Source organism: Vitis riparia, chromosome 10 (genome assembly GCF_004353265.1).
Source record: "Vitis riparia cultivar Riparia Gloire de Montpellier isolate 1030 chromosome 10, EGFV_Vit.rip_1.0, whole genome shotgun sequence".
Classification (NCBI taxonomy): Eukaryota; Viridiplantae; Streptophyta; class Magnoliopsida; order Vitales; family Vitaceae; genus Vitis; species Vitis riparia.
Window position 1 is genome coordinate 20,497,633 of NC_048440.1, and position 23,900 is coordinate 20,521,532.

The window sequence follows — 23,900 nt, forward strand, 5'->3', positions numbered from 1 at the left end:
TTTTTCCTTATTAATTTATTTTTATTTTACATTTTATTGTTCTTCTCAATTTGAAATCATTATTACTTTCAACTTTTATGATGAATTGTCTAATCAGTTTCACTTGATCACAATCATTTCTTTTCCTTCTATTTAAGCCTTAATTATTGAGAATAATCTATCTTAGTGGATGACACCTAAAACTGCTATACTACCGTAACTTTTGCTAAAAACCTTTTTGATCGGGCAAGAGTTACCTTAGCACAGTTGAATTAGGTTATAAATTTTGTTTTGATCCAATAAACGATGAAAAATCAATTGATCAATCATCAACAGTTCTTTTGGGCATCCCTTAAAGAATTAGAAGATTTTGATGCCCAATGACTACAATTGTGTTACTTACTCACAAGACAAATTAATTGTTAGACCATCATTTACCAAGGTTGAATATGAATCACTAGTCTTTCTAGAATGTATTCAAGGTGATATTTGTGAACTTATTCATCCACTTAGTGGACCTTTTCGTTATTTTATGGTTTTAATTGATGCATCAATTCGTTGGTCTCACGTTTGTCTTCTTTTAATTAGAAATGTTGCCTTCGCCAGCTTACTTGCTCAAATAATTCAACTCAAAGTGCAATTCCTTGATTATCCTATTAAGACAATTCGTTTTGATAATGCTGGTGAATTTTCATATCAGACATTTCTTAATTATTGTATGTTGGTTGGTATTGATATTGAATATCATGTTGCTCATAACCACACTTAGAATGGGTTAGCTTAATCTCTTATTAAGCGTTTGCAACTGATTGCAAAACCATTACTCTTGAGAACAAAATTGTCTTTGTCTGCTTGGGGGCATGCTATTCTTCATGCTGCCATTTTAATTCGCCTTCGTCTTACAACTAATCATGAATACTCACATTTACAACTTGCTTTAGGCACATATTTTTTTTTTGTGTTGTCTATGTTCCCATAACTCTATCTCAACGTTCCAAGTTAGGTTCTCAACATTGACTTGGTGTATATGTTGGTTTTAATTCTCATTCCATTATTCGTTATCTTAAATCATTCACATGTGATGTTTTTACTGCTTGCTTTGCAGATTGTCATTTTGATGAAAATGTTTTCCCACCATTAGGGGGAGACAAGTCAATTCCAAAAGAATGGTGAGACATTACATTGTATGTATCCTCTTTGTCTCATCTTGATCCTCGTACAAGGCAGTGTGAACTAGAAGTTCAAAGGATTATTCATTTACAAGGACTTACAAATCAATTACTTGATGTTTTCATAGATATAAAGAAACTAACAAAGTCACAAGTACCGACTGTAAATACCTCGACACATATTGATGTCCCTAAATGACAATTGGAGAATGTCATAGCAAGTGAATTTAAGACACGCCTGAAGCATGGTAGACCTATTGGCTAAAAGGATTTAGTTATTAGAAAAAAGAAAATGAACAACATATGAAAAACTTGGTACTTTTGAAGAGTTCACAAATATGAAAGAGTCAAATAATGAAACCCAACTTGACAAATAGGTAGCCCCTAAAGAGGCACAAATTGATCAAATACCGGTATCTAAAATTGAAAAGATCTCAATGAGTCACAAGGTAGAAACAAGGAACCGTAGTGACATTATCATAAACATTATATTTGCATTCCAAGTGGTTATGGACATCATGAGAAATGATGAAGATCAAGAACCACAAATTGTGGATGAATGTTAAAAAATGAATGATTGGTCAAAATGGAAAGAAGAAATCCAAATAAAGCTAAACTCGTTAGCAAAACGAGATTGTGGACCCCATATCTTCTCACGATGCGTTCCCACTCGATGGCGTGACTCGTTATTTATTTATTTATTTGTGAAAAATTATGATTTTTAGAAAAAAAAACTTGGAGTCGCCACTTATTTTAATTTTTTTTAAAGGGAAAACAAAATAAGAAAGAAAACCCTAAGTGTGACTTTTTATTTGGAAAAGATAGTTTGTGGAAAACCAAAGTCGGGTACGGGGGTCAAGTTACTTATTGGGAAGGTACGGTAAAGACCGTAACACCCCTCTAAGTCCCTAAAAACGAGTATCTACTAAACAAGGTGAGATAAGTATGACAATTAATTAGGAAATCAATGGATACCAAAAAGATGATCAAATAATAAAACGAATCATGCGTAAAAATAGGCAAAGTGAAAGTGAGATCGTACTTTAGCAGCAAGTAATAGTGCACTATCATGGAAACAAGGTTAGCTCAAGTATAAAATTATCACATGCATATCAAAGAGTAAGACAAAGATCAAACAATATTCATTAAGTATAACGGTTGACAATCAGAAGAGAAAATTCATATGTAAGGCCCCCACCAAAGGCCAATTGATCTTGCATGAATTAATCCCACAAATTCTATTATTTTGGAATTATGAAAATTGTCTTCATGCTTATTAAAAAAAGTGAAAAACGAGAAAATTATTTTAAAATCAGAGAAAATTTGTGAAGATGCTTGCTTGAAAGAAAAATGCAACGAGTTTATTAAAAAAAAAAAATTCTCGATGACCTTAAACCTTAAGGAAATACAAAAAATTGATGACTTAAAATTATTTGAAGAAAACTAGAATTTTGAAAATTATTTAAAAATTGAAATTTTAAAAAATTATTTGAAAATTGGAGTCTTGAAAGTTAAATTTAAGGATTGGAATTTTTGAAATTAAATTTGAAAGAAATTGGAATTTTGAAAATTATTTGAGAATTGGAGTTTTGAAAATTAAATTTAAGAAATGGAATTTTGGAAATTAAATTTCAGAATTGGAGTTTTGGAAATTAAATGAAAATTGGAGTTTTGAAAATTAAATTTAAGAATTGGAATTTTGGAAATTAAATTTGAAAGAAATTGGAATTTTGAAATTTGTTTGAGAGTTTGGAGTTTTAAAAATTAAATTTAAGAATTTGAGTTTTAGAAATTAAATTTGAAAGAAATTGGAATTTTGAAAATTATTTAAGAATTGGAGTTTTGAAAATTAAATTTAAGAATTGGAGTTTTGGAAATTAAATTTGAAAGAAATTGGAATTTTGAAAAATATTTAAGAATTGGAGTATGGAAAATTAAATTTAAGAATTGGAGTTTTGGAAATTAAATTTGAAAGAAATTGGAATTTTGAAAAATATTTAAGAATTGGAGTATGGAAAATTAAATTTAAGAATTGGAGTTTTGAAAATTAAATTTGAAAGAAATTGAAATTTTGAAAATTATTTGAGAATTGGAGTTTTGAAAATTAAATTTAAGATTTGGAGTTTTGGAAATTAAATTTGCAAGAAATTTGAATTTTGAAAAATTATTTGAGAATTGAAGTTTTGGAAATTAAATTTAAGAATTGGGGTTTTGGAAATTAAATTTGAAATAGATTGGAATTTTGAAAATTATTTAAAGTTTAGAAAATTAAATTTGAAAGAAATTGGAATTTTGAAAATTATTTGTGAATTGGAGTTTTGAAAATTAAATTTAAGAAATGGAATTTTGGAAATTAAATTTGAAAGAAATTGAAATTTTGAAAATTATTTGAGAATTGGAGTTTTGAAAATTAAAGTTTGAAAAATTAAATTTGAAAGAAGTTCGAATTTTGAAAATTATTTGAGAATTGGAGTTTTGAAAATTAAAGTTTGAAAAATTAAATTTGAGAATTAATTTTTTTTTTTTTAAAAAAAGTAAAGTTCTAAAAATTTGAATTTTGAATATTATTTGAAAATTAATGTTTTGAAGATTGGAATTTTAGAAAATTATTTGAGGATGAAATTTATTTTATTTTTTTAATAAATAAATAAATAAATGCTATAATATTTCTTTTCCTTCATATATGCAAATGGCATTGCCCTAATTCCTTCTTCCTTTATGAGGATTCTAGATTTTTAAGACGGTCATAAGCAACTTCCATTTCTGTCAGAGAACCAAAAAAGCCATAATATCTAATAAATGCATTTCCACCATTTCCTTTGATGCATTTTCCATCATTTCAAGCTATCCACCATTTCCAAAGCAAGAAATAGCCAATCAGTACACTTCATGCATAAAGTTGAAATCCCTTGAACTTACCTGATGCAAAATTCTGGCAACTTCACCAAAATGTCCCATCTTACTATAAGCATCAATGAGTTTTGAAACTATCTGAATATTAGGCCTAAAAGAACTATTTAAAATTTCATCTCATTAAGTCTTTTTCTACTTAATTCTTGTATCAAAGAAGTATAGTCCACATAATTATCCTTGTCAGCAACACTTTGTTCCACTTTCTTTGTTCAACCAAAAACTTTTTTTACTCTTGTTGGTCAAGAGAAGAGAATTGCAGAGTCGGAAAAAAAAAAAAAAAAAAAAAAAAAAACTCATTCTTAGAGGAGAAATCCAGCTGAGTGAAAGACTCCGATGATTTCTCGATAATTGGCTGGTAGAAACATTTCCCACAAAGCGTCGGACTCCGTCGCCCGCAGGAACTCAGGTGAAACTGTTGACATCCTGTAAGCATCGCGAGGACTTGTCCATGCCAGAATACCGGCTATGCAACCTTCTTGTAGTGCCGAGAAGTCGACGCCAACGTCGAACTTTGAGAAAATGGCTTGAATAAGGCTTTCAGTCTCCATAGTGTCACCGGTGTCGGCGTTAGCATGGGCTTAGGTGTGGGTTGTAGAGGATGGGAAGGTGATGGGTATGGGGATGGGAAGGTGATGGGTATGGAGATGGGAAGGTGATGGGTATGGAGATGGGAGGTGAGTTTGGAGGAGAAAATGAACATAGATCAGGCATAGAAAAAAATGGGTGTCCGAATGAACCATATTGCATGACCATTTAATGGGTTTATGGTAGTAAAAAAAAAAACAAATACCAGTAGATTCAAAACGAAAAGCAATCAATATGAAACAGAGCAAGTCATAACAGAGCCTCAATAACCTCAATCCGAAATCGGTATGAATAATAAAATCAAATAGAAAAAATTAGTAATGGCAAACATACAAGCAACCTAGAAGCTAATGGAAACATCAAACACACCTAGCGAGACTCCCCTCAAGCAAGCTCTGCATGTCTTCCAACACTCCTTTTTTTTTTTGCTTCTCTTCCTCAAGCCTCTCCTATCTCATTCTCTATTTCTCTTTATTTTCATGCAAGCTTCTACCGGTTTCCTGCTCCCCATCCACTTAACAAGTCTCTATCCCAACCACCACCATGGTGAGTTGGTGACGTGTTTCACCATGTGTCTCAACATGCAGCTGGTAGCCGTCCCCCACTCTTCTAAAAAATAGAAAAAATTTACTCCTCAGTGTGACTAGCCAAAAGGGGTCTATAGAGATGTATTTGGATATGTAGTTCAGACACCTGGAAACATAAATTTTATTGGATAGAAATGAGTCTTCCTGCTCCCTGGCTAAGCCTCTCTCATTCTCTATTTCTCTTTCTTTTCATGCAAGCTTCTACTGGCTCCCTGCTCCCCATCTACTCAGCAAGTCTCTATCCCAACCACCACTATGGTGAGTTGGTGACATGCTTCGCCATGCATCTCAACATGTAGCTGGTAGCCGTCCCTCACTTCTCCAAAAAATAGAAAAATTTTACTTCTCGGGGTGGTCAACCAAAAGGGGTTTACAAAGATGTATTTGGACATGTAGTTCAAACACCTAGAAACATAAAGTTTATTAGATATAAATGAGTCTTTGTGAGAAAGTGAAATGAGAATGATGAAATCATAAGATATAAAGCACAACTTGTTGCTCAAGGTTTCTCTCAAAGACCTGGTATAGATTATGAGGAAACCTATTTCCCTATAATGGACGCAATCACATTTCGATACTTGATAAGTTTAAAAGTCTCTGAATGACTAGATATACTTCTCATGGATGTTGTTACAACTTATTTATATGGGTCTATAAATATTGACATATAAATGAAAATCCCTAAAGGATTCAAATTGCCTAAAACAACTAATCCAAAACCTCGAAACATGTACTCAATCAAACTACAAAGATCTCTATACAAATTAAAGTAATATGAACGCATGTGATATAATTGTTTGAGTGAGTATTTGTTAAAAGAATGATATGTGAATAATCCAATTTGCTAATATGTTTTTATTAAGAAATCGGAAACCGGGCTTACAGTAATTACAATATATGTGGATGATTTGAACCTTATAATGACTCCTGAAGAGCCCACAAAAATAGCCAATTATTTAAAGAAGGAATTTGAAATGAAAGATTTAGGGAAAACAAGATATTGTCTTAGCCTACAAATCGAGTATTGTTCAAATGACATATTAGTCCATCAATCGATATATATAGAGAAAGTATTAAAACGATTTTATATAGACAAATTACATCTAGTCAATTCCCTCATGGTTGTTTGTTCACTTAAAGTGAACCAAGACCCATTTTGTCTTAAAGGAGAAAATGAAGAGTTGTTTGGTCCAAAAGTACCATATCTTAGTGCAATCAATGCACTAATATATCTTACTAATTGTACTAGACCAGACATAACATTCTCTATCAATTTGCTAGCAAGATACAATTCTATCCCAATTAAAAAGCATTGGAATGAGATTAAACATATATTGCGATACCTTCGTGGAACAAGTGACATGAGCTTATATAATTCAAAAGAATCAAAATCATAATTGATTGGGTGTGCAGATGTAGGATATCTTTCAGATCCTCATAAAGCTCGATCTTAAGCAGGATATATCTTTACTCATGGTGGTACAACAATATCTTGGAGATTAGTCAAGTAGACAATGGTTGCCACATCTTCAAATCATTCAGAAATTTGTGTAATTCATGAAGCAAATCATGAATGTCTATGACTAAGGTCAATGATTCAACATATTCAAGAAACAAGTGGGCTACCTTCTATCAGAGGTAATGCAACCAAGTTACATGAAGATAATGTTACTTGTATTGCACAAATTAAAGGAGAATTCATAAAAGGTGATAGAACTAATCATATCTCCCCTAAATTTTTCTATACTCACGAGCTTCAAGAGAAATGTGAGATTGATGTTCAACAGATTTGATCATACAATAATTTGGCAGATCTATTCACAAATACATTACCTTCAATCCCATTGAAAAAAGTTAAGGTATGACATTAGAATGCGAAGATTAAGAGATTTATCAATTGAAATGTTGAAAAAATCATAATCATGTCTACATTAGGGGGAGAATACTAATATGGATATACTGCACTATTTTTTCCTTTGTCCAGGTTTTGTCTCATTTTACTAGCAATGTTTTTAATGAGGTAGTTACCATATTCTTATGATCATCTAAGAGAGAGTGTTATAAAACGTGAGAATTTGTAGTATTGTGGAAACTTGTGGATGATCATCCGTAATGATGTTTATCTCTTTGTGACTCCTTATAAAAATGAGAGACCTCTAATAAAAATCAATATTTAATTTTCTTCATGCATTCTATTATCTTTTTCTTACTTTTTCCTTCTCCTTTCACTTTGTTTTACAACAAATACATATTAGGATCAAAATAATAGATTTAATATTGTTAAATATATATATACACACATATTTTATTCATTTATCTAAATCTTGGAAGTTTTACACAAATAAAATAATAATAATAAAAAATGTATAAAAATAATAATCTAAGTGCAAAAAATGAAAATGGGGTATGAAGAATGTGACCTCGGCATTAAAATACAGAAAATGTAATGTATAGAAAAAAAAAATGATCTAAGAATAAAAAAGGTGATCTAAGTACAAAAAAATATATTTTAGGTATCACAAATAATATGATCTAAGTGCTAAGTTACTTGTGTTTCTATATTTATTTTTTATATAAGCATTTTTAATAATAATTTTAAAAATAATATATACTCTTTTTAAAAAAGGTCCTTGTCGAGGAAGCCCATTGGCCATGCCACTTGTGTAGCCGTGTAAATTTGAGTGCAACTTCACAGGGCTTCCTTCTATTCATACTTGGAATATGGTTAAAATGGAAAGATATGTCTTGCTTCCTACAGTATAAAGGGTAAGCAGAGCCATTCTGAGTTGGCCCAACCACAAGTCTCATAACTCGAAACTGGTAGGTAATTAAGGTGGACTCAGAGGGCATTCCATGTCTCCTCAATACAAACAGGAGCATCCCCATCCAATATTTAATTACATATCAACACGGCATAGATAGTTGCATTTGGGACTAGCCCCCAAGCAAAATCTTTGTTAGTCAAATGCTGTGTAGTTCCTACCATCTTCCTCATTTTTTCAAGGAAATGCATGCATGGTCCATCTCAGAAGGCAAAGCCGCGTACAAAACGAGTGTTTGTTGATGTTTTGAGTTGATTTTCAAGCACCCATGGCCACCGTACAGGATGATGCCTCCCTGATTCGCAGTAGCAGTGTAATTACACTGCAGTTTCACTGGACTTTTCCACACGTCTTTAGATCAAGTGGGCATCGCTTTATAAGAGCTAGAGTTCTCTCCTCACTTCTACATCCCTCAACCTCTACATTCTCCATCTATACAATCCATTTCTCCAGCAAGGGAGTGCCGGTAAATTAGGCCGATCAACATCAACCTCGGCGACCAACACCTGCAGCTACCATATAGGTGAGCACTTCTTCACTGTCAGCCTCATAACAATAAGACGCTACTCAGATCATGTACATTATTATCATTAGCACTATATTTACCGGTTTCCTTTCCAATTTTAGGCAGTTCGGCATTATAATGATGCTTAAACCACTTCTTCTTCTTCTTCTTCTTCTTTTATATTTGGATTGTCAGCACCCTGTGCCAACACTTTACCGTCCAACCCCACATGTCAAACAAAAGTTGTGGCTCCGCTGATGAGGACCTGGAGGCTCAGGATTCACCCTTAACCGCAGCCGATAAACCCAGGAGGAGATGGCGCAGCATTCTCTTGACGCTACAGGCACATCGGATTCTCATCTCAAAATTAGGTTATCCAAGGAGGTCCCTTGCTCCTGTTGAAATCTCTTCAGCTTCATCTTATGCCGTCCTCAGCACCTCTGATGAAGACGATCACGAAGTATGTTTCTCATTTCAGTAGGAAATACAAACTATTGGAATTCCAGAAGCACTACATATTTTACCTCACAAACTTCCACTTAATTACTAATTATTGCTTGACTTGACAACCATTCTGAGAAGAAAAACACAGACCTGATCACTGCTATTGTAGGCGTCTCTCACCAGCAGCTGCCGCCCCTCTTCACTGCCACCCTTAAACTTCCCCTTGTCCAAACTGTCATTGGACATGTTCATCCCATTCTTCTTCCTCCCAAACAAAATGGTGCCAGAAGTGCCAGGTTACATTTTGAGTGCCCAGTTACTGTACAGTTGTTTTGTTATGCAGTTATACTGTGTTTGGGGTTTTCACAGTGGGCATTTTTAGTTCTGCGAGAGAAAAAAGGGGTTGGGTTATTTGGTTATTGATGCGCATCATAAATATTTTTTTTAAAGGATTGTTCAATGGATTGAATTGAAATTGAGCAGATTTTAAAAGCTCCCTTAACTCAACCCCACATGGAACGGACAGGGCCAACCCTCTGCCACCATATTCCTTTATAATGTGCTGCCTACCATTTTGCAGGACTCAGAACCAGATGGACCTGTGAGAAGCTTATCTCCATCACCTCAAGTCTCTCTAGATATCCCTTCTGATGAATATGATGTCTGCAGTAGCACTAATGCAAATCGCCAATGTCCCAACATTGACAGAATTGTTACGGAAAAGGATTTGCGTTCCCTACTTGACTTTGGAGGTGTCCAAGGGATTGCAGAGGCTCTTGGCACCGACTTAGAGAAGGGGATCCTGGGTGATGCGCAGGATCTTCAATCCCGACGCTTAGCCAGCGCAATCTCGCAAACAGAGCCAGCTACAAAAACCTTCTTTCAGTGCCTCTTAAAGGCTTGCAACAGCTACATGATTGTCCTCCTTTTGGTGTCCATGGTGTTGTCACTCTGGTATTGGATCAAAAAGGAAGGCCTAGAGACTGGTTGGTATGAAGGGTTCGTTATTCTTGTTGCCATCATCATACTTGTTGTGTGTCATTCAATTCGTGATTTCTGGCATGAAGCCCAACACAAGTTGTCAGAAAAAGAGCTCTTAAAAATGACTGAAACAGTGGTCCAAGTTTTCAGAGGGGGATGCCAGCAGGAGCTTTCCATCTCTGAAATAGTGATGGGTGACATAGTAGTTTTGAAAAGGGGATATCAGGTTCCTGCTGATGGTTTGTATGTATCAGGTGAAGTCTTAGAACTGGATGATCATTCAGAGTCCATCATTAATGGCCAAAACCCATTTATGTTGTATGGAGCAAAAGTGATTCGCGGGAATGGTCGAATGCTAGTCACATCAGCTGGCATGAACACAGAGTGGGGTAAGATGATGAGTAAAGTAATCCAAGCTCCTAAGAAGACACCTTTACAAGCTCAGCTCGACAAGCTGAACACTAGGACAGAAATCATTGGGCTTCTCACCAGTCTTCTCATTCTTGTAGAGCTGCTCCTGCGCCTTCAACTTGAAAAGGAAGATGATAGTCCAGGATTCCCATCTATGAAGGGAAAACCATCCACAGCCAAGGACTTGATGGATGCGGTCAAGAGGATTGTTGTGCAACCAACTAGGAAGATAAGTATCTTCACAACTTCACTCAATATGTTGCTTGTGGGAATAACAGAAGGATATCCTTTTATTATCACCCTTTCACTCAGATATTGGAATAAGAAAACACTATCCGGAAAGGCCTTTGCGCCAGAATTATTGGCTTGTGCAACCATGGGATCAGTAACCACCATCTGCACTGACAAAATTGGTGGGCTAACATTGAGCCCAATACAAGTGAAAATGTGCAGGATTGGTGAAGAAGACATCAACGGCGACTCTGTCATAGACCCAGATGTAGTTGATGCTCTGTGTGATGGTATCTACACACCAGTTCTGGACCCAAAGAATGCTTACAGCTCAGAAGAGGAAGGGGTCCTTTCATGGGCTGCATTGAAGTTAGGCATGAGACAAGAAATTTTAAAGCAGAGTTGCACCCTTGTTGAAACCAAAGAACTGAACTCCAATGAGGAAAGAAGTCTAGTGTTAATGAGGAAGAACAGAGAGAATGAAACAGTCACATGTTTGCACTGGAAAGGACCAGCAACAACTATACTGGCCCGGTGTTCATTCTACTATGACAGTAAAGGGAGGATAAATGACATGGAAAGAGAGAAAAGGATGGATTTTGAAAAATTTATTGAGCAGATGCAGTCCAAACATCTCAAAACCATTGCATTTGCCTATAAGAAAATTAATGAATCAAGTGAAGAAAACAGCTTTATCTTGATAGGACTATTGGGTCTGAGGGACACAGATTGGACAGAGACAAAAGAAGCTGTGGAAGCTTGTAGAAATGCTGGGGTTAACATCAAGATGGTCTCAAGTGACAATATTTCAGAGCTGCTAGACATAGCAATTCAGTGTGGTATGTTTGACCCCAATTCTCTGGTTCTTGATGGTAATGAATTTCAGAACTACACCGATGAAGAGAGGATGGATAGGGTAGATCGAATCTCCATCATGGGAAACGCCCGTCCCTCTGACAAGCGTCTTTTAGTGGAGTGTTTGAAGCAAAAGGGCCACACGGTAGCTGTCATTGGAGCCAGGAGAGATGAGGCTCCGGCCATAAAACTGTCTGATGTAGGGGTGACAATGGGGACTTGGAGCACCAAAATGGCCGAAGGGATTTCTGATATCGTCATCCTGGATGGCAATTTTAGTGTCCTGGAGACCATCATGAGGCACGGAAGGTGTGCATATGAAAACGTCCAGAAGTACATCCAGCATGAGCTCACCATGGTCATCGCAGGGTTACTGATAACCTCCATCAGCACGGGGCTTTTGGGGGATGCCCCAGTAACTGCAATTCAACTCGCCTTCGGGAGTGTGATTGTGGGCATCCCGGGGGGATTGGCTCTGTTGACAGAGCCACCAGCGGAGAAACTAATAGGCAAGCAACCAGTAGGACAAGGTGGAAAGCTGATAACCTGGGCCATGTGGAGAAACATAATCACTCAAGCCTCATACCAGGTTGCCATTTTAGTGACAATCCAATTCAAGGGGAAGGCCATCCTAGGCATCAGCCCCAAGGTCAATAAATCCTTGGTGTTCAACAGTTTTGTTCTCTGCCAGGTGTTCAATCTATTCAATTGCAGAAAGCTGGAGAAGAAGAACATGTTTCAGGGCATCATGAAGAACCTCTGGTTTTGTGTGGCTGTGGTAGTTATTATGGGGTTGCAGGCAGCCTTCATTGAGATAGAGCATTGGGTTGGGGGCAGTGCGAGGCTGAATTGTGCACAATGGGGCACATGCCTCCTCATTGGAATGGTTTCATGGGTCATAGATTGTATCGGGAAATTCGCTTCTGATCTCATCACACTTTGTATTGGATCCATTTCACGCTAAACATGGGCGTGAGAGAGAGTCTTCACAGGTATTCCCTAATCTAAACCAATCTAAATTCTATCAACAAAAACAATTTTGCAGAACCAAGCACAGAAACAATTCACAGAACTACAAAAAAAGAAAATGAAATGATCCTACTCACCTGATCAAATCGTTTTGCAGCGCCTCCCGAGACACAACCAAGAACGATTGTTCAAGAAAAACAAGGTCAAGTGCAGGGTGTACAGAGGAAGTCAAGCTTTTCGACTCCTTTATGTTCCACGCGTGGAATCATACAGATCATGCCAACTTTGTCCATCGCAACCGCGTCATAAGTCTTAGTCAGTGGAACCTACATCGAACGCGTCTCGCCTTCCCCCTAAAGAAACGCTTCTCTTAGAACCTACGTCGAACGCGTGGGAACACTGTTCATCAAATCGTCCACAATTATTATTATTATTATTAGATTTTTTATAATTTTCTTTGACCCCCAACATTTTGAATTTAATATGCACTCACCACTTTCTAATATATAAAATTATCATTTATTATACAACGAAAATGATGGTTGTTTATTTATTTATTGGTTATTCATTTTGAAAAATTCTAGGAAATCCAAGAAGTTAAGAGTATATAGTAAAATCTAGAGAAGGTAGATAATGGAAAGAATAATGCTAAGACACCGTATTAGTACTTATAAATCAAAAGATTTGAATTGTATGATGAGATTTAGACTGCTAAATGAGGACACAAACAAATAAAATTAAGGTATAAAGATTCGATAAAATACTTGATTAATGGTGCATTTTTTATAGATCTTGAAAAAGTGAATTTCTGTATGGTAAACAGACCTTGGCACAATCATATCATATCATATCAACCAACCACAAAAAACCAGTAAGTAAATACTTCATCCTGTTTCAGTGAAGATGGCTAAGCTGCTTTCAATAATAGAGAGGTTGGTTTAAAAAAGTAAAAACCCCTTCAGAATCATCCTGTGGCTGTATAGATGATTAGTGTTCCACTTCACATTCTCTGAGCCTAGCTAATGATCAGTAAGTGGCTGTGGATGGATGCCTAAGACCTAGAACCACATTTCCCAGTCAATTCCCCCCGGTGGTTTCTGCTTGATTCTTTCACCAGTAGTCCTTGCAAGAGCATGAACCATTAACAAAATGATGAAACCTATTCCGGTCCCTCACAATGATCCTCCTCTTGTACGTTCTTGAAATAAGCTTGATGGCAATATGACAGTCATCGCAAACTCGGAGGTTCTTTACAATTCTAATGGTGGAACCTGGAGCTGTGCTCAGAAGCCCGAAAGCAATTGCTAACTTCTCACTGTGATGGGCTAATGCGTTTTCTTTCTCTTTCTCATCAAAATCTTGTAAAACAGAGGCTGTCAATGGTGCATATCCATTAGCTTTTAACCTAGCAGTGATCTCACTCAACATCCTCAAGATCTTATCGGATTCTGGGTGTGACTTATCACCCGCAACAAATTCATGAACTGCATTGTCCACTTCAATTGAACTGCTTCCTGGGACCTTCTGAATGTTTATGTTTTTCATCATCCGGCGGACATTCACGACCTTGTCCCACTCCTTGGCTTGGGAATATATGTTTGACAGCAGCACATAATTCCCATCTACATGAGGCTCCAGTTCTAGAAGATTCACTGTAGCTTCTTCTGCAATCTCAACATTCTTGTAGATTCTACAGGCTCCAAGGAGGGTCCTCCAGACAACGGCATCAGGCGCAAAGGGCATACTTCTAATGAGTTCCTTGGCCTCTTGAAGCCGCCCTGCTCGGCCCAAAATATCAACCACACATCCGTAGTGTTCAATTTTAGGACTAACACCATAAACTTTACTCATTGATGTGAAATATGTCCACCCCTCGTCCACCAGACCAATGTGACTACAAGCACTTAACACACCTATAAACGTGACATCATTAGGCTTGATATCTTCAGATATCATCTTGGAGAAATGATCAAGGGCAAGCTCTCCGAACCCGTGGTTAGCAAGTCCCATGATCATAGCACTCCAAGAAAATACATCCCTATTATTCATCCCATTGAAGACTCTCAGTGAATTGTCTATGTCCCCACACTTTGCATACATGTCTACAAGAGAAGTCCCAAGCTTGAGATCTATTTCAATTCTGTTTCTCTCTATGCACTCATGGATCATCTTTCCCATGCCCAAGGCACCCACATCTCCACAGGCAGACAACACGCTGACCATGGTGACCTTATCAGGCAATACATTGGCCAATTGCATCTCATGAAATAGCCTCAAGGCCTCATTAGACTGCCTGGTTTTTGCATAGGCTGCAATCATGGAACTCCAAGAAATCAGGTCTCTTTCACAAGTTCTATCAAATAACTTCTTGGCTGTCCCCACATCACCAAGAGAGGCGTGCCCATGAATCATGGTATTCCAAGAAACCAAGTCCCTCTCAGGCATCCTATCAAACAAGTCATGTGCTAAGTTAATCTCCCCAACCCGAACGTACTCGGCTAACAAAACATTATACGGAACTAAATCTGGGTGAGCCATTTCATCCAAAATCTTCCTGGCAATTTCAATATCACCGAACTTCGCATACATTTCAATAAGAGCAGTCTCCACAAATAAATCAGATCCAAGCCCAATTTTCAGCACCTGGGTATGTAATTTTTGCCCATTTCCGAGATCTTTCAATCGTCCACATGCCTGAATAACTAGTGAAAGGCTGTAACTATCAATGGGAATGCATTCTTGAAGCCGCATTTGAAAGAAAAGGGACATGGATTCTTGGGGGTTTTGGGAATTCAAGTAAGCCCGGATCATGGTGTTCCAAATGAAGGTATCCGGTGATGGAATCTCATCAAAAACAGAGCGGGCATAAGGTAAATCATTAGCCGAAGAACACGCAAACAGCCTACGCAAAAGCTTGGCAAGCACAAAATTGTTGCCATCCAATGAGGTCTTGATGATTAAAGCATGGATTTGGATGATTTGATTGAGTTTAGTTGCGTTTTGTAGAAGAGACATGACCTTCTTCCCTATCATTTTGGAGGACGATACACAACAAGTACAAAACACTGCTACAAATATACAGAGCAAATAGCCTTGAACTGACTATGGATCCTTCAACGTCTGAGTTGGGAGTCAGTAACAACCATCCACCAACCCTCAGTGGGTGGCCTATAGAGTTCGAATTTGTAAATTTCTCAGGAAAATAGTGATGGGCCTCCATCAAAACAAATCAACAAAGAGCTCCTACCATACAGTATATACTGATGGCCATGATCAAGTGGAACCTTGGTGATCATTACTACTAGCCTTGAAGTGAGAACATCAGTGAAAACTACAAATGGGTCTAAATATCTTTGCTTACTGCAGCTCCTGATTCTTTTGTTTCCTTGTGTTTGTTGAAAATGATGCATTACATACAGAAGATCATAGAGTATACGGGGATGAAGCGGAAGGTTCAATGGCAGCTTTTGGTTGTCTTCACATTGTCAAATTAAATATCAAGGGTGGCATGAGAGCAACAAGCAAGCCAGGAAATGACCTTTACTTCAATAGTGAAATCTTCGTTATGCCCAAAGCAAATGGATATATCATACATATCTTCAATCTGCATGCCTTTCAGATTTCGAGGTTTGAAACATACCAAGAAGAAAAAGTCGGGGAGGTTCCAAAATCAATAATAGAAGGGGCGCGCGGGGTTGTGCAGCGTAAAAAAGAAGCATCCAAGCCATCACAGTATAGCATCTGCAGCTTTCATCCCTGCATGCCATTCCCATCCAACAGCTCCAAGACAACATAGGTATGTTGTTATGCTTCTTTTTTATCAGATATAATTGTTCAATCGAGGCATCATGGCCTCCTAAGATTATTCCCTCTTCTAACCCTTGTCTTTAAGCTCTTACACCGCCCCACCCTTATGCTTTCAAGCCCACCAAAAAAGCCTTCCATCTTCTCCAAAGCTACCACACCTTCGCCCAACCTATTATTCCCCCACGCACACGCCTCCATGTGCTAGTTTCTACCTTGTTTTGGACTTATTCTCATATCTTTTTCTCTTTTAAATGGCAATTCTTTTTCCTTAGATTGGCCACCCAACCTTTTCCTTTTGGACTTTGCAGCTTAGCTGCCGATTCCCATCTCTTCTTTTCAAAAAATGGTTTGAAAAAAAAAATTAGTGCGCTTAATGTGGCTAAATTAATGGAAACAAACAATAATTACCATGCCCCACGTCCTACATATATACACATGCCGCAATTCAAGGCTCCTTGTACACCCTTTGATCACCAGCTTGCTGGTAAAGATTGAGTTCTCCCCAGATGGGTAGAGAAGGCAATGACCCCATTGCTATTCACTCATCTATTGCTTTGTTGCAAGAAAGGTTTAGACAGTTGCAGAGAGTGAAGGAGATGAGAGAGGAGAGAGAGCTTCTGATGAAAAATACTGGAGACCAAGGACGGTTCAGCCCTGCGATCCATTACCAGTCATCCAGGTTGTCCTCCCATCCTGAATTGATCTTTCCTACTCCACCTCCTCCAGAAGTTACTCTCTCCCTCCGGCCAAGCCTGCAGATCAAGCATTCCAACTTCCATGGCGACGAGAACCCATTGTTGAAGAATTTACAGCGAAGGGATGAACTCTTCATGCGGGCTTCATTGAATAAATTTCATGAATCAGACTCTGATTCTGATGTTGATACATCTCTTCATCTGTAAACATCCCAACACTCTTTTTGGTGATTCAGTCTTGGGATATGAGTTATACCATATATTAGAGAAGTTGTGTTCATTATAATTAGTAAAAGCAAAAGTGTTTGTTAAGGTCCATTGATCATTGGATTGTGACATATCTTTGCCAAGAATCAGAATCAACATGGATGGTTATTCCACTTGAAAAATTATGACAAGCTTCATTGGAATATTCAACCAACAAAGAGAAGAAAAAAAAAATGATCAATTTTGTTCTAAGATGAACATGATTGTCATGTTGATATTCCATGATGACTTTGGGCTTGGTTGTCTCCTGATAATTCAGATTTCAAATAACTTTACACCTATTAAAACCTCAAAAACAAAAAATGTAAAAATAAAAAATCTCCTCAGTATCTAGATTACTAGCCACACCAATTATATTATGTCCAATTCAAATACTTGTCATTTTTCTCATAAATAGGTAGATTCTTTTTTACCACCAACTTGTGGCCTATGTTCAACTTTAGAAACAAATGGGAAAGGCAACTTCTTAAATCAATGGAATGTTTTCCAGAGAAAAAAATATTAACCATACAAACTTGTCTGTGGTCTGTACTGTTACAAGTTGTTCCCTAGTGTTAAGTTGTTTTCACCTATACTTTAAAAGGTGGTTTCCCATTTTCATTAGCTAGATATATCTATACTCTTTTTCAAATTCTCTCCTTTCATTCTCTTTTTAATACCATAAGAAATAAAATTCTACTCCTCACTTTCTAATGTCATTCCTACACCAATATGTTAATCATAGTATAAGAGCCCCCATTTTCAACCTTGGAACTTATGAGGTTGTTACACGTGTTATTGGTGTGTATATATATATATATATATATATATATATATATATATATATATATATATATATATATATATATTTATGTATATGATTTGAATTATAAAAATATTAATTCAAATGTATGAATTTAGTATTTGAATTTGAAAATACTTGGAGTGAGATTTATGTCATGGACACTATTAAACAACCCCCTTCATATATTAATGTAACAAAATTTAAAAAATCCCCCCCACTCCCTCCTCTCCTCTTCTCTTTTTTTGTTTGAAGAGTTGGAACACAAACATGGTGCCACATGACTCTTGATAGTCTAATCACTAGTTAAGGAGTCTTCGGATTGATTGATATTGAGAAGGTGAAATTAATCCTTAGACATGTCTTGACTAAAGAATTAGTAGGATGATTAAACTAGTCACAAGGGTTCGACTCATCTTTGAGTTGTGTACTTGAAGTACACAAGCAAGGCAGGTCACCAAGTTTACCCCATCGCCTTAATTTTTAACCATCCACCTGTAAGATTAGAAATTAGGCATAACCATAAGGTTAACTCATTAAACCATGGTTATTTACAATCCTATAAATAGTCTTTATCTCGTCGAAAATGAGGTTAGCGAAAATGTCGAGCCGCTAGTTTCTAGGTTAGGGTTTCGTAAGTAAGGTTTTTCTTCATAATTTTTTTTTAATTATTTTAACTTTTTTCTCTCCTTATCAGTAACTTGAATGTCATAAACGTTGATTCAATAATCTTAACACTGGTGTTCTTTTTCTTTTTTTTTTTCTTTTTTTTTTCTTTTTACAGGTAGAATCCTTCTTTCTTTGGTAGTAGCTCCATCAAAGACAAGGTGTGATCCCTTGTCCCAACGCTATTTACTAATGTTCCTTTTAATTGTATTATTTATTAAATTATTATTTATTTTATTCTTTTGTTATCTTATTGATGTTTATTTGTAAAATGATCGTCATTTTCATAATCTTATAAAAAGTAACATTACTTATCAAAGAAAATATCATGAATCTAACTTAATTTGTTCCCTCTAACACTACATCAAAGGTCTCAAATGTAAGGCCTTCTATTATTTAAGTGGCCTAGGGAAATAGATTGATATTACAAATTTGGAATAAATACCACCTTGAGAGGCTAGGGTAGAGAGATGGGCTCATATTCACAACTTAGGATAAAAGGGCAAGTGAGTATCACTAAAGGGTTGCCTTCTTAAACAACTTAGAATAAAGGATTGGGCTCGTATCACCAACTTAGAGTACAAATTTGAACTATATCACCTACATATTGTCTCATAAGGAGTTTGGAATAGTCGGGATGAAAGGCCTCATAAGCGGCTTTAGGTAAAGAGGCAAATCTATATCACCAACTTAGGATAGAGGGTACAAACCCATTTCATCCCGAGTACCTAGAGTGTTAATGGGATGGTGAAACTTTGCCAATAAAGGAAAAGAATAAAAAAAATTATATAATTAATTTATTATAGCCTTTTTTTTATTATTATGACTAAATTATTTACTTTCCCATATTATAAGAAAGGTCATTAATTATTTTGGATTTTTCTTCATACACCATTAGTAACTTTTTTTTCTTGCAGTCTTTAATCCACCTATTATTTATTATACACCATCATTTACACCTGTGCCTACTCAAAGTTCCCATATAAAAAAATTAAAAATAAATAAAAAGCAATAAAGATGAAACGTAAAAGATAAATAAAAATAGCTAAAATTATGAAACCAAAGTCACCAGAAGGGAAAGACGACCATTGGCATGTGGTGTGAATTAGATTGGAGTTTTCTCATCTCCTCATACTCTTACGCAATTGAAGAGTGCATTTCATCGAGTAAATATTGCTTCAAATCGCTGAATTTATCTTTGTTTTGATGTGAATTTTGAGCTTTTTGACGTAAAGATGCAATATTAATTAGGTTTCTTGATCTAGATTTTAGTTGGGTTACTAATTTTTATGTTTAAAAATTTGTTTTTTGTGTGGTTGGATTTTTAAATTTGTTACTAATTATTATGTTAAAAATTCCAACAAAATATAAAAAAAATTAAAAATCATATATATCAAAAAATAAAATAGTATATAATATCATTAAAGAATGTTTTATAAAACTTTTAGACCCCGACTTTGGAGTATCCTACTTTTATACAATTCATTGGGTTTAACAAACAATCAATATTTCACAATCAAGATGTAGTACTATTTATAATAGTGGTTTTTATATATTTTACTAACAACTAAAATATGATCAAAAGAAAAAATCTCTATTTAAAAAGGCTTCTTCATAGGAATTCCATTGGAAAACATTGGAAGAATCTTCTGAGTTTTCCTATATCAATAGGTTAATTTTTTACAAAGAGAAATCCAGAATTGAGTTGGGTCAGGAGCTAGAACAAATAACTCAAGCAAGACGGAAATTGTCCCTTCATGATTAGAGGAAATGTTTTTGCAACCGAATCCCCATATCCTCGCTTTCAAAGACTTCAAAGACCTAGAATCTTTATCCGACTGATCCTTCTATGACTGATGACATAACACATACGGGAGAAAGACAGGAATTCCGCCCAAAATGAGGATTGATTGTTCTTGGGGGCTAATAGACTACCTGCAAGACTATAATCTACGTAGAAGACTTCGACTGCTAGCTGTAAATAGGCCAATTTTATGTTCCAATTTTATAAAAAGACAAACAAAATCAATATTATTATACAAATGATAAAATCACTCTTTAAACTCACCTAGTATGGCCAAGCTGCACTCCTGGTTGTTATGTGATGAATTGAACTGAGCTTGTTGAGCTTACAGGTTTAACCCGATTCATTATCTGATGGGGCCGCCTTCGAGGATGAACTTCCATCGCCAACCTCCACTACCCATGTTGCCTCCACGGCAACGGCCGCGACCTGGACGGCTGCAGCCTTCCCTATCAATAGGTGGGTCAACATCGATGCGTGCCGGCTCGCGCGAAACATGGGCCATTGCTGATGCTATTTTGGCCAAAAAACTGGACAAGGGAAAGGAAAAGGTGGGTGATTGTTCTGATAATATGTCTCTGCTAGACATAGTTAGAGGAGAAGTGGATATAATATCTCAACGGCTGAAACATCTTTCGGAGGAGTTCCTAGAGGGGCTCAAGAATGAGCTTCGGGTTATTCTTGAAGGAGCTGATGGTTCTCAGCATGGAGATGAGTTTTTGATACTGCAGAAGCTCATTCAGAAAAGAGGTGATTTGACAGCTAATACTCTGACTAGAGCTCACCGAGTTCAGCTGGAAATTCTTGTTGCAATCAACACAGGAATGCAGGCATTTCTTCATCCAAGTATGAGTCTCTCTCAAACTTCTCTCATCGAGGTTTTTCTATTCAAGAGATGCAGAAACATAGAATGCCAAAGTCAGCTTCCAGCAGATGACTGTACCTGCAAGGTCTGTGCTAATACAGATGGTTTCTGCAATCTTTGCATGTGTGTGAGCTGCAATAAGTTCGATTTTGAGGGGAATACCTGCCGTTGGATTGGTTGTGACCTGTGTTCTCATTGGACCCACACGGATTGTGCTATTCGTGATGGCCAAATCGGCATGGGGGCTGATGTTAAAACTGGAGCAGGCACAACTGAGATACTCTTCAGGTGTGGAGCCTGCAATAGGACATCTGAGCTGCTGGGTTGGGTTAAAGACATCTTCCAAATCTGTGCACCAAGCTGGGACCGGCAGACTTTGATGAAAGAGCTTGAATTTGTCACTAAAATCTTCCGTGGTAGTTTGGATTCCAGAGGAAGGAGACTTTCATGGATATGTGAGGATCTCATAGAAAAAATGAAATGCGGGATGTCCGAATCAGTGGCTTGTAGGATAATAATGTTTTTCTTTCAAGGTATGCTAATCCTTAACGTTTCTTCTTTTCCTCGGTTACATTTACTTCTCTTTCTTGGACTTGTGCAAATATCTTCTTTTGTATGCTTGTACAGAGCTCGAGATTGAATCCTCAAGGAGCAAATTTGAGGAAATTGGTCGGATGATAGCTCCACAGGAGGCGTGCAGCCGAATTTCTGAGGTACTGCAGGAAGCCATTGCAAAAATGGAGAAGGTGGAAGAGGAGAGGGCTCGAATGTTGAAGAAAGCCAGACTGGATCTTGAGGTTTGTGATCGGGAGCTTGAGAATAAGGCTAGAGAAATGATGGAGCTAAAGATGGAAAGGAAGAAAAAGAAGGAAGAAACTGAGGAGCTTGAGAGCATAGCGAGGCTAAAGCAGGCTGAGGCCGATACGTGGGAACTGAAGGCCATTGAGGCAAGGCGAGAGGCTGAGAGACTCCAGAGCATTGCACTCCCCATATCACACAAGGCAAAGAAAGAACATAGCAGCGGGTATCTTCAACTCCGTTTGAATAATGAGACTTAAGAAGGCATTCAAAAATCATTACATGACAAACATTTTTCCATGTAGGATTGTGATTTCCATTCCCATGAACCTCCTCTCTGGTTTGGGTGCATGCTCATGACCTTTGTTTCTTATGTTGTTAATGCATTTTGCTACTGATCTCATGTTGCAGTGATTCATTCTTTCTGTGGCAGCAGGCCCATGAAACTGACTTCTGCCACAGCTGCCTGGCTTCCATGATTTTTAGAACTAGGGATTATGTTACTTGGGAGGCATGAAAACTTTTCTCATAAAATTGCAGAAAATGAGAGGGTTGTACCAAATATCACCCACCCTTTGGCCATGTTTTTCAAAACTTGATTTTAAAAACTACTTTTAAGATAAAGAAAAAAAAAACTGTTTTCAAATATAAGTTTCAAAAAAATAAAACCAAACAGCTCTATATTTATAAAATTTTGTATTGCCAAGTTTTAAAAATCACTTGAAGTGATTTTTGGATTAGTACTTGACATAGGCTTATTCAAATAATTACTTTCTTATTATTATTATTATTATGGTGTGACAAATTGCCATACCACCTTTTTGTTTGTTCCAAAGTGTAATAGATCTCAATTAGCATCTTTCATATAGGAGTACTACAAACAGATGTCCAATATCATTTAGGCTTCAAAACAATAAGCCAAATATGAAAATTAAAAATGGTAATTTGTTCCAAATTGCATTATTTTATTTTATTTTATTTTCATATTAAAAAATATGTATTTATTCACTAGGGTTGGGAACCCATTTACTTTCAATTATGTGAAAAGAGTGAAAAAAAAAAAAGCACTTATTAGAAGTCTTATTGTAATTTTAAGGGGTACATATCATTCAATTTTAAAAATTATTCTATTGTGTAATTTAGCATGTCATTAGTATGTATATTCTTTAGATAATGATAATAAATAAAAAATAAAAAACTTCAATCTTAATTCAATAAGATAATCTTTGGATGACAAAAAAACATCAATAAAATTTATCATGGTTCTAACCTTCCAACTCTCATCCATCAATATTGATTTATTCAACAAATAGGGTTTCCATCGTTAACTCAAAATCTAAGTCAACAAACACAATATCAACTAATCACACAAGAACAAAAATAAAGAAGATCAACATGATAGAGTGCATTGACGTTCAAAATTCACTAATCAAATGAAAGAGAAAAGTTACATTGGTGAAGATTTTATTATTCCTAAGGAATTAATTTTTTTTAATATGAACCTTAAAAGTGGTAATAGGTAAAGTCCATTAGTGATTAAATTTAAAAAAAAAAATTATGAATCATTTTTTTATGAATATAATTTTAATTAAATTTAAGAATTTTCTATATAAATTCATTATTATGTATCACTCTTTAAGCAGTTAGGGTAAAAGGATAACCCGATATTACGAATTTGGAATAAATACCACTTTAAGCATTGCTTATATTACATTTATGCCTAGTATATGTGACACGTTATAGTATTATAAAAAGACAAATAAAAT

General features: G+C 36.2%; 3 protein-coding genes and 1 long non-coding RNA gene across 4 annotated transcripts; 2 read left to right on the forward strand and 2 right to left on the reverse strand.

Annotated features, from left to right (window-relative positions):
• Positions 1-7,913: 7,913 nt before the first annotated feature.
• On the reverse strand, positions 7,914-12,673 carry LOC117923728. Its single transcript, XR_004652674.1, has 2 exons — positions 12,589-12,673; positions 7,914-12,486 (listed from the first exon to the last, which is right to left on the reverse strand). It is a non-coding gene; the product is annotated as an uncharacterized LOC117923728 (long non-coding RNA).
• Positions 12,674-13,183: 510 nt separating this feature from the next.
• On the reverse strand, positions 13,184-16,339 carry LOC117923456 (pentatricopeptide repeat-containing protein At5g66520-like). The gene has a single exon (XM_034841745.1). The coding sequence runs from the start codon at positions 15,482-15,484 to the stop codon at positions 13,562-13,564; it is 1,923 nt and encodes a 640-aa protein (XP_034697636.1). The 5' UTR covers positions 15,485-16,339; the 3' UTR covers positions 13,184-13,561.
• Positions 16,340-16,764: 425 nt separating this feature from the next.
• Positions 16,765-17,160, forward strand: LOC117923205. Its single transcript, XM_034841433.1, has one exon. The coding sequence runs from the start codon at positions 16,765-16,767 to the stop codon at positions 17,158-17,160; it is 396 nt and encodes a 131-aa protein (XP_034697324.1).
• A 3,712-nt stretch (positions 17,161-20,872) lies between these two features.
• On the forward strand, positions 20,873-22,394 carry LOC117923206 (OBERON-like protein). The gene is made up of 2 exons (XM_034841434.1): positions 20,873-21,869; positions 21,964-22,394. The coding sequence occupies exons 1-2, from the start codon at positions 20,873-20,875 to the stop codon at positions 22,392-22,394; spliced, it is 1,428 nt and encodes a 475-aa protein (XP_034697325.1).
• Positions 22,395-23,900: the final 1,506 nt, after the last annotated feature.